At 38.0% G+C, this 11674-nt stretch overlaps 2 protein-coding genes across 2 annotated transcripts; one reads left to right on the plus strand and one right to left on the minus strand.

Moving 5' to 3' along the window:
* On the plus strand, positions 1–6036 carry LOC145784011 (uncharacterized). Its single transcript, XM_082595767.1, has 3 exons — positions 1–155; positions 2372–2580; positions 5195–6036. The coding sequence occupies exons 1-3, from the start codon at positions 13–15 to the stop codon at positions 6034–6036; spliced, it is 1194 nt and encodes a 397-aa protein (XP_082451893.1). The 5' UTR covers positions 1–12.
* A 4026-nt stretch (positions 6037–10062) lies between these two features.
* Positions 10063–11100, minus strand: LOC145784012 (protein toll-like). The gene has a single exon (XM_082595768.1). The coding sequence runs from the start codon at positions 11098–11100 to the stop codon at positions 10063–10065; it is 1038 nt and encodes a 345-aa protein (XP_082451894.1).
* Between the last annotated feature and the right edge of the window lie 574 nt (positions 11101–11674).

An 11674-nucleotide genomic window follows, 5' to 3' on the forward strand; every position in this document is an offset into this window, starting at 1 on the left:
GTAGCTTTGAAGATGAATCCGCGATTACAAGATGTTTTGACATGCCCCATATGCATTGATTTGCTGAGAAAACCGGTCTTAGCTCTTCCTTGTCAACACAATCTGTGCAAGTTGTGCGTTGAAGAACTATGCAAAAAAGAATCACTGAAAAACAGGTCAGAAAAATGTAGGCTACTGTAGGCTAGTAAGCTTTGTGTAGCTCCAGTGGCTTTTTCTTTGCGGCGTTAGTCTATATGTGTCCCTTGTGTCTTATTAATGATGTCGTGAAAACCTGGAGGTCTTTTTACTCCCTGTAGTTTTGTTGGTTTATTTGTTTGTTTATCTTTATCTTGCATTTTGCGGGAAAGCGGACTTGAGCAGTATGCATCGGTGTGCGCCTTCCGACGTACACCTGACCCACGCTGCAGCCGACGGCAGTGGCGTAGCTGGGGGGGAGGGCGCGGACCGCCCCGGGCGGCACGTCTGGGGGCGGCACTTTCAGACTACGATTTTTGATTTTGATTATAATCTGATAAAAAAACGCATTTCATTTTCACATGCTTTTTCTTGAAGGGGCGGCAAAATCTAAATCCGCCCCGGGCGGCACATTCCCTAGCATTTCCTAGCTACGCCACTGGCCGACGGCAATGTATGTTTCCGGTTTTCTACTCTACTTATGACTTAAATTTGGTACTACCCCTTACTCGAAATCGATCACTGGGTAGAGGCAATTATCGTAAAGTTTCTTGCCCAGAGAAACAACAGCAAGTGCGGGTGGCTGGAATCGAACATGCAGGCTCTCGACTGCGAGCCCAACGCGCTAACCACTCGGCCACTGCTGCCTGCCTGTTTCGCTTGGTACCTAATTCGTGTGTCATGATTAAGAATTTGCAAAACGCTAGCTAGTTATTTGTGTGCTTCCTACCAATTTGGAACGCTGACTAATAAAATGAGCGCATTCTTGCAATCGGTAGTTTGATACTAGGCTATAGGTTACACGTAGTTTTAGCCTACCCTACGTCTTGTTAGCGTTGTGCATCTGCTGCATGCCACAGTGCGTTTGTGTGTGGCAATTATGTGCATCGCTTGGAACCTTCCAACCACATTGGTTTTTCTCTTAAACCAACGCGTCTAGCGTTGAATTTCATTATTATGTTGTTGTTTTTCAGTCATTGATACGTGGCATCTTTCTATCAATTCACCACTCTTGTTTGCAATTATGGTAGGCCTACCAGTTCAGCTGTGGTGTTAGTTTAATTTACGTTACGAGTCATGATTTGATTCAATTCACCACGTTCTGCTAGTTAGGGATTATTTGGTTACAACCTTTTGAGTTATTGCGTCCTGATGGTTTGAAGATTTGTTTTCTGCAATAAAATCATTTATCATAGCCTATAGTCCTAATCATATAATTTATCATAAAATCGTAATTGGGCTGTATAGCCTATTATAGTAGGCTATAGGCCAGGGCTACTCAACTGGCGGACCGCGATCCGAATCTGGACCTTCTGGGTATTGATGGTGGACCTTGAGTATTTGGAAGAATAACTTCATTACCACGTTTCATGGCTTCTTTAAACAAGTTTTTACGGGAGGAAGCAAGGAGATCGCTCCTTCTCAACAATGATTATCCTAGTTGCTGGGGGGGGGGGGGGGGGGCTTCGACTCCCCAACACTTTCTCAGAAATCCAATTCGAGTTATAGTTTACCTAAAAAAGTGGTTTGATAGATAATTTAACTTTCGTGGTTGCGTTTGAAATAACTTATTAACTGGACCGCTAAAAATATTCCACTTGAGAAACTGGACCTTTGTTAAGGTTAGTTGAGTAACCCTGCTATAGGCTATCGACGTTACTGGGCTTTAAAAATGCCAGAAACTAGGACAAGAAATATTGTAAACTGCGGTAGGTTAACTAGCCTATAACATGAAATAGATAGCCTAACATTAAAAAAGTTATGTTATAAGATAGGCTACATGTGGACACACAAGACCACAAATCAATGATCTATATGTCAATTTAAAGTTTTTCTGTACGGTAACATTTATGAAGAATTAAAAAGTTCTTGCTACCTTTATAAATAATTTTCGTTCTATTTATTTGTAGGCTAATCAATATCTCGTTGCCATCACAGTCATGGCTAAACTGCTAATGCTGTAGCCTAGGCCTATCAGACTGTTGACTAACATTTATATTTCAAAACAATCTTTTGCATTTAAAGAATGAAGTTAAACATAGCCTATCCTTAAAAAGAATCAGCTATTTTATGTACGGTAATGTTTTTTTTTTAGTTTGCCAACCGAGTCTTTGTGAGACGCCTTAGAAATTTTAAACAACCCACCATGGCGTCACGACGTACAGTTAGTGAACTTTTGTTTTATGTAATTGCTCAGGTGTCCAACTTGCCGTCGGGAGTTTTCGTTAAGCTCAGGAGGAATAGGCAATCTCCCGCGAAATCGGTTAGTAGAAGAGATGATTGATGAGCTTTCAACGGAAGAAACAACTGCTTCCCACACCTCAGATGTGGTAACGTATTCAAAATCAACAACCCTTTCAGTGCCCAAGCCGGTAATTAAGAAAATGGACGTACCCAGGTTAAGAGGTAAGAAATTCTTCAGACATTTCTTGAAGGTAGCTTACTATGCGTGAGCTAATACGTTTATGGTGAATTGAGCAATTCTCATAATTACTTTAAACATTGGCGCTTCCTTATTTATGTAGCCTAATGACCTACTTCAAACACACCAGAGTCCTACGTCACGTGGAGAGTAGGCTATAGGCCAAGAAACCATTTGCTTAAGCAAAATCCGGATCACAAGTAAACAAGTCTTTGCTTGCTATTCTTCCTGGTCACAGCGGTAAACCATAATCTCTTCGTGGGAAAATTGTAACATAAGATTCTCGGATCCGTTCATCTGTATGTAATGACCGAAAAGAAACACTCTTCCGAAACCGTCTATTCAAAATTGTGTTTCTGTAAAATTAGCCACCTGGCTGTCGAAATGAGATGCAACACCGTACACCACTAAAACTTGTCACTACAACAAACTACTTAGATAAAAGACGGAACTTTCGTCCAGCTGACAAGCACTAAGCAAAACAGTTAAACACGCGACCAACCTCTTCAAGCAACAATTTTAAAATGACGAGAATAGATTGTAATATCTCAAACTCACGAAACAGTTACTGTGACGTAATAGTGAAACATTGTCAAGCAATTCAAACAGATGTTCAAAGGTGATGATGCAATGTTTCATCAGGTCTTACGAACGATGGTGTAATATTTGGACATTTTCTAGCAATTTCCATGACGTAAAATGCCAGCTAGGTTAAGTAGACCATAACGGTTTTTATATGACGTTTGATTTGGTGAACAATTGTCTGGAACACTTCCATCCTGAAAATTTCTTTCATTCCGAGCCAAAAATGTTCCATCCTTCAGCTGCAACATTTAGTGATTTTTGTGAAATTGTCGACTTCTCGTTTTTGAATAACTTTTTGAGCAACAGTTACGTTGGTTCAATAGCTATGAACTGAAAATCGAAATATTTCAGCTTAAAGGAAAACTTTTACTCAACTCATTTTACATATTTTGTAGGCTATGTCTTAGCCTATGTCTTGATCCGGTGTTAGAAAGTTCATAATGGAGTTGGGATGAAATTAATGGAAGACTGTCTTTTATTAGGCTATATAGGGGTCGGCAACATTTTTAGCCAAAACTAACCTTTACATGGTCTTGGTGGGCCATAGCCTACCGGTTTTGATAGATTCGGACTCATAACTTCAAAGCAACAAAATAATGCCTTCAAAATATCGTCTTCTGTTGCAGCACCCTTGTTAGAAATCAGCTGAACAAGTTCTTCAACATTAATATCTTTGTATACTCCAATCACAAATAGGCTACGGTACTGCCAGCTGAGCTGTATCAGTCGTGTCTGTGCTCTTATCCATCGCCTGTAATTCTCCAAGAATTTTTTTTGCTAGATTTTACGTCCTCAGATATCTCTTCTATTCGTCTGGTTTCAGTTCTTGCTGAAAGAAAGATACCTGAACAACAATTCGTTTTTTTCTTCTGGACGTATGGTTTCAATAACATCCATCATACAAATTTTCGCGAATTTGCCATGAGGAAACAGTCTCTTGTCTTTTGCTATTAATTGTGCTACCTTGTAACTAGCAAAAGCATTACGCTACTTTCAGACTCATTGGGTTTTCGTTCCTTTGAAATACAGAACTTTACTGTTTTGAGCTATGTTTGAGTAGATTGAGATTACTGTTTCTTGTTTGGCCCATTAACTTGGAAAAAATACTATGTTTGTGTCACAATGGTGCTTTATGTTGATTTATTAATTGTTCACAGAAACAGAAACGCTGTAAAACAAAGACGTGGGCCTATCAAGATGATTAATCTGATTCTCTCATTCAGTTGTTATATTTCTCTGGCTCTATTATACCCCTAACTAGACCATATAATTCTATAATTTGTTAAAGGGCTGTGGGCCCGATGATTTTCCTTGGTGGGCTGGATCTAGCTCGCGGGCGTAGGTTTCCGATCCCTGCATTAGACTGAAGCTTACTGTTGTACACAGGGGCGTAGCCAATACAAAATTTCTAAGGAGGAAAATAATTATTTTTGAACATGTGAATGAGTCCGGCAACGAGTCACCGAAGGCTGAGCACCCACAAGGGGGCTTGGGAGCCTCTGCCTGAAAAATTACAAAAAAAAAACACCTTAAAATTGCGCATTCTGAGGGTACTTTCGGTTTAAATCAACAGTAAAACTTTGTCAAATGATAGCCTACTGTAACATAGTGTAAGATTTTTATATACAATATTTTGGAGGAGAGGCAACTGCCCCTTTGCCTTCCCCTGACTACACCCCTGGTTGTACTTGTACATGACCTATCGTTAAAGGTTGTTGACATGACAACTAGCGGATAGTTCGTTAGTTAGTAAGTTTTGTCTGAGACCAGGATTTAGCCAAGGCAAATCGTCTTATATAAGCTATCATTGCGGTACAGTAGTGTAAATCTCATGTTCTTTGCTGCGGTTACTTTGATGTTGATGACTATAGTTACTACTACACGATTTTCTAGTTTTTATAAAGATGATGTGCAAAACATTTGGCTCAATTTTGTTTCTTTTATCAATTTATTCATTATTTAGAATGCTGACTGTCCAAAATTTATGGTAGCAAACATCTTTTTGTATTTCAGAGTTAGCTAACAACCTAATGAAGGAGAGTAAATATGCTGATGCCAAAAAAGTGCTAGAACAATTACAAGATCATATGGAAGAATTACAACTAATACAAGTCAAGTTAGATATATTGAGATGCTGCTCGGAAATACAAGAAGGTCCAACTGTCTTTGAACTGGGTAATGTTATCATTCCAACTTTACCTACCATTAACCTTACTGCAATTGACAGAGAAACGGCTGCAGATTTGATGCGCATTTTTGCTAAAGAGTTGTCTGCCAATAACGAAAACATCACTGCAGTCAATTTGTTGAAATCTACAGCCGATGTATGTGCAGGCATTGATCAGTCTGCAAAGCAACTCATCGAGCAAATGTCCTGTTTGGAATTAATGCAGGGAATTACAAAGTCGATGGCAAGAGCAGACATGAAGCAAGAATTTAAGCAGTTCACTTTACCTGCTATAAATCATATTTATCGTTACATAACCAGAATTCACTTGAAAGATCGTACATTAAGATGTATAAAAATTGCTTGGAGTTTGAAATATATAGGATTTTGTTGCAATGAAATCGGTGACTATGAAAAATCTGTGGAATACAACACTAGATCCATAAATCACCTGAAAGAACACCTTCATGGGGATGCTGGAAAGTATCGAGTGCTGGGTGTGAGCTATCACAACTTAGCCGCTGCTTACAAAAATTCCAGAAAATACTTGAACGCTGAAACAGCTTATTTGAAAGCTATAACATCATATCACTCCGCAACAGACTGGCCGAGTGAGGAAAGACGAAATAACAGTGTTATTCTCTCAGCTATGGGGTTAAGTGAAGCACATAAATTGTTACATCAGTAGCGATTTGAAAACAATATCGCAACTGTTAGCTGACAATGATTTTTTGTCACTTTATAGCTTTAATAGACGTTTGTCACTTTATAGCTTTAATAGACGTTTGTCACTTATCTATTTTTATTGGCTTTAAGTAACAAATTATTATCACTTCGCGAATGTTAATTGTCAGAATGAGAGCAGACGACAACAAAGATTTCTTTACTGTATTCTGATTTCAATGGTTTTGCGTCTACTGTATGCTACACGATAAAATTGCTCACCTACTATCTTATTGCAACTCTGTTGCAATGTAGGCTATGCTGCATTTATTGCATAGCCTATGCAGTAAAATGGAATTGTAGGCTATTGTGTGGTGTCACGATGGAGTAGCATAAGCCCTAAAACAAGGGTTAGTTTAGCGAATAATAACTTTAAACAGTCAATTGTTGCCTGTGGCTCGTCGTTTCTTCTGTGCGTTTTCGGGTCATCGTTTCTCGTGCTTGTACTGTGGACGTAGCTATAATAGCATATCATATAGCGACGTCCACGCTTGTACCTTACACCTGGGTAGCGGATCTTACACATCATGTTTCTCGTCGTATTGTTTACTTGTTATCATTCTTGTTTCAGGTATTGAGTTTCTGCTGTTCGGTTCAGAACTATCGTTTGTAGCAGTAGGCCTAGGCTACATGGTCAAATTGAATTTTTAATTGTCACTTTATTTTTTGATACATAAGCTACGTTGTAGATGTAGGCTAATTATTAGGCTATTACTGATGACGACACACAAGAATGTGTTGAAAACGTCCAAAAAATGGCGTGGATGTAATAGCAAACGTACTGCAGCAAAAGAATACGCGGTCTTTTCAACTAAGGCCTACCAACTTTCCTTGAAAGCCTCGGAGCCGCTAAAATCATAGTAGACTCCTGTCTAAAAATATATTCCTCGGACCCTCTGTCCAGTGTTTACTCTGCTGGGTATACGACTGTGATAAATTTTAACTTATCATCTTATTGTATTTTGATTTTAAACACGTTTTAGCGTTCGCGTTTTCTTGCTTTTACTTTTTTTCTGCTATTTTTGCTATAGCCTATATTGTTTTGATGTTGTAATCAAAAATAAAAAAAAACTGTAGGTTCACAGCAGTGTCGAGTTAATGAAATATGAAAGTGTTGAAACTAGTGACGTAGATATTAAAAAAATTAAGGGGCAAAAGCAACTGTTAGGCGGGCAAACATCATTTCACATAAACTATAATGGTTTGAAAACGTTATATAGTATTAAAACATTTTTTGAAAATACAATTATGGTAAAGAGGTTACTTTCTTCAACCACAGACATATACAACCAAGCAACCACACGGCATTTAACATAATCCATTAAAATTGAATATAAACTATAAGCTACAAACGTTTTCGGCCATACACACGTTAGCCCTTATCAAGTAACAAAAAATACAAAAATACAAGAAAGACTGATACAAAGTCACTTTTTATTCACAAACTAAAACAACATTTAAGCAAAACGGACACGCAATAGTATAGATTGAATAGAAAGATAACGTAGAAAGGCTTCTTGTGAAGATTTTAGTAGAAATCCGAAATTATTTACAAAAGACTAGGCTTACCTAACAATACCGGTAATATCGATTGCTTGTGGTGTACTTTTTTGTTTGTAGATATTAACAGCAAACGCAATACTCTATAATCAACACGACACGTTGCAAAAGGGGATGAGAGCTTCATCAACACCATCAGGACATCATCATCCACATCATCATCTACCAGCTCATCCATTTTATCACCCACCAGGACAAGAAACAATAACTTAAACTGGATATCAAACCTCAATCGTCTTAGGCTACTGTGTGATGTGCAGTCTAACCGTAGAAAGAGCTCAACACCTGCTCTCCTGGGCCACATTGAAACGGGCTTTTGCCTGAGGATGGGTTTCTTTTATGTCCGGTTTTCTTTCTCCATCCTATTATTATTATTATTATGACTGCTCATCCACATCAATATTGGAACTGGCAAATTCAATCCACAATACTTTTCATTAGGCTGTCATTCATTACTACATGTGTGCTTCTCTCTGTTTTTGTTTTATTTTTTGCTATTTTTTTTGGGGGTTTTGTGGCCGTGCTAACTACTGATATATAGCCTACTACATAATTTTTCATTCAGGCACGTTTTAAACCTTTCAAGGTTTTGCCACCTTTTCCCGTTCGTTAACGTGCTGGTAGGTTTATATCGATTTTTGTAGTTAGTATCTTTTTCGTCCCGGACGCGTTAATGACGAAAAATAAAATGATTGATGATTGATTGATAAATAACTATAAACAGACATAACTCAGCAACAACACTACATTTAACATTATAAAAACAAAAAACAAAAAGCGAACGTTTTCGGCTAGTCATATAGCCCTTTTCAAGCCTATAAGAAAATACATTATTAAAAGAAATGCTAAAGAATCATATAGTATCACAGCAAAAATATGGCTTGAAAAGGGCTATATGACTAGCCGAAAACGTTCGCTTTTTGTTTTTTGTTTTTATAATGTTAAATGTAGTGTTGTTGCTGAGTTATGTCTGTTTATGGTTTAAAAGAGTTACCTCTCTACCCAAATTGTATGATAAATAACTGCTTATCATATCTACACTGAAAATGAATAACTGATCTAAACTCTGAATTGAAAAAACGAAATGCAAAATGAAACGGCAGAGCATAGGAGAAAGGCACATCACATGGCGTTTAAATTACACGAGGCAAAGACGCATCATATGACGTATCAAGAAAAGACGTTGAGTAAATAAGAAGCACCTGAGGCAAACAACTGTGTATTGAGGCGAGGATTGTATAATTTTATTAGCAAAGCCTCGTGGATTTTAGTGTCGAATTCGGTGGAACATTTACGCATAATTTTTTGAAAAGGACAAGATAACAATTTGAGAATTGTCCAGGGATTAAAATTACGAATCCCTGGATTATCACCAAGCTTTCCGCGGCTAGGTCCCTACTTTAAACGGATGCATTGGATGCCTGTTCTGACAATTGAAAAAAATGCCCCCTTATTTTAATGGTATAGGCCTACTCATAAACCGCTTAAAGCTGCTCCCTTTTCATTTTTCAATGAACAATTTCAATCACTAAAGGCTTTACTATCCTGACCTGATGCGTTTATTGCAGGTTTAGAGTTGTAACATGTTTTGCAAGTAGCCTAGCATGTATAGCTCGTTTATTTAAATAGCTGGCTATACAGTTGTCTCGAGAATATCGAATGTTAATCTCAAACAGTAACCGACTGTCTGTGAATTTTGGCACTTATGACAATAAATTGCGTAATGGCAAGCTTGAAAATCCAGCAATTGTAAGTAGTGGCGTAGCTAGGAGGGTGAGGGGGGCGGACCGTCCCGGGCGGCACGTCTGGGGGCGGCACTTTCAGACTACGATTTTTGATTTTGATTATAATCTGATAAAAAACGCATTTCATTATCACATGCTTTTTCTTGAAGGGGCGGCAAAATCTGAATCCGCCCCTGGCGGCACATTCCCTAGCTACGCCACTGATTCTAACCCAAGCTCAAAAATTTAATTCTAGAGGAAGCTGTAGGCTACTTTAAGTTTTGTTTGTAGCGTCGCAAATTGATTATCACAAAAACATAGAAACAAAAGTATAATGCATGCATTTAGTGTTAACACATAGACAAAATACATGAGCTTGGTCAACAAATAGGCTCCGGATACAATTCGAATTCCTTGCAAACATCTTGAATGTGTTTTTATGTTACATTTATGATTACCGATAGAAATGTCGCAAAAAGTAGTTTACGCATTTGAATCTGTCATCTAAAATTCAGTGCAATAAAATTAACAAAAGCAACAATGCATCGTGAATCAAAAGATGTAAGTGTAGACCTTGTTACAATGTAGGTTATGGTCAATCCTTGTGAAGTTTTAGTTGCAATGAAATGAGCGCATTGACATGTCATTAGACAGACATATTGTCGGTGAATGAATGGTCAGTAAAATATGACGAGTAACAAACCCCACTATGATTTCAAAGCTATTTTTAAAGCTTCCCAAAACGCTGGCCAGTTCTTTTCATCTTTGGGGAGATGCAACACCGTGTTTGGGTTGCGTCTTAAACGTTTTCTGACAAGTCCACCAGTTTGGCTATCGTCGGGGAAGATAATATAGATTGCATAGTCGTCACCATGTTCATAAGCAAAATTTTCCAGTACTGATACTACGTATCGTCCTTTGGGCGTGTTGCTATAGTCTCCAGTTAAAAGCACAATCGTCTTTCTACTCGCCTCCATGTTGAAGAGGATCTGCTTGACTGGAGTTGATCCACACTGTTCATCTTTTCCAGCGATACTAAGGTGGAAAGAAGGGCTTGAGTTTTTCATTGCAGGAAATAAATATTTTTCCACCCAATCACCAGCAGACACGTTTTCTTGATCGTAGACAACAAAACCATGGTACAAATATTTCTGTTTTTTTGTTCGGTTGCTTTTGGTTGAAAACTTCCAGGAATTTGAAAATAAGTCTTCTGTAATGATCTTGTAAATCCATTGTTTCCAACTGCTGCTGTTTAATAGTAAACCGCTTGATGTAAAAACTGTAATAAAAGTGGTAAACCACAGAACAAGGTAGACATGAAAATTGATCAGGCATTTGTCATTTGCGCTGTACTTCAACAAAGCCACAGTTTGCATTTGATCCACTAACTGACAACGAACACATCCTGCGCTTTTAAAATTCTCACTCGTGATGTTTGGGCAATTGGGAAGAAGCCCCGGTCTTTGGTTCAAATCGAAACTGTTCTTTTTAACCCAGCGACCAATACTGGCAGTCAAGCTGCAATCACAAGTTATGGAATTCCATTGCAGATCTAAGAAGCTTAAATTTGACAAAAACGTCACGGAAAACACTGTTGAATCAATGGTTCTAATATAGTTGTGGCTTAAATCCAAATATGTCAGAGATGTGATATTTTCAAAGCCAGGTGCGGGTCGAATCACTGATATAAGATTGTTTGACAAATCCAAGCGCTTCAACTTTACAAGCGAGATCAATAGGTTCATGTCCAAAATCTGAATTTTATTTTCTGAAAGGTTTAAATCAATTAAATTTGGCATGTGTTGCAAGGTTGGTAAAGGAATTTTGGAAAGTTTGTTTACAGCTAAGTTAAGAGATTCTAGGTGCACACACTCACTTAGAAAATTGATGTAGGCAAGGCCACAAGCCCTCATGGAAACAGTAAGTAATTTGGTGTAGTGAAATTTACAAAAGTGAATAAGACCTGTTTCTTGAATGTCCACGTTTACACGATTCTCAGAAAAGTCTATGTGATGAACGAAAGAAGCAGTAAAGTTTTGACTATATAGTTCTGGCAAAAAAGGATAATGCCCTGTAGCGACGTACACAAAAGAAACTGAAGAAGTAAATGTGGATAGAAATTCAAAAGTGAACTCGGTTGAGATCCAAGTGCTGTTGAGAAAGAGATTCGAAAGATACTGAAGACCAGAAAAGGCTCTCGGGTCTATTCTAGCTATACGATTCTGACGTAAATCTAAATAACACAATTTTGGAGTTATTGTATTGAAAAGTTTTGCTTTTAGGAATCGTAAAAAATTTTGAGACAAATCTAGTCTCGTC

Source organism: Aplidium turbinatum, chromosome 15, assembly GCF_918807975.1.
Source record: "Aplidium turbinatum chromosome 15, kaAplTurb1.1, whole genome shotgun sequence".
NCBI classification, from domain to species: Eukaryota; Metazoa; Chordata; class Ascidiacea; order Aplousobranchia; family Polyclinidae; genus Aplidium; species Aplidium turbinatum.

Bases quoted from the DNA above. Each gene is read 5' to 3' on its own strand.
- LOC145784011 (XM_082595767.1), top strand. From the start codon at position 13: ATGAATCCGCGATTACAAGATGTTTTGACATGCCCCATATGCATTGAT. The intron at 156-2,371 runs GTCAGAAAAATG...GTAATTGCTCAG, and splicing joins AAAGAATCACTGAAAAACAG to GTGTCCAACTTGCCGTCGGG. The intron at 2,581-5,194 runs GTAAGAAATTCT...TTTGTATTTCAG, and splicing joins GGACGTACCCAGGTTAAGAG to AGTTAGCTAACAACCTAATG.
- LOC145784012 (XM_082595768.1), bottom strand. From the start codon at position 11,100: ATGAACCTATTGATCTCGCTTGTAAAGTTGAAGCGCTTGGATTTGTCA.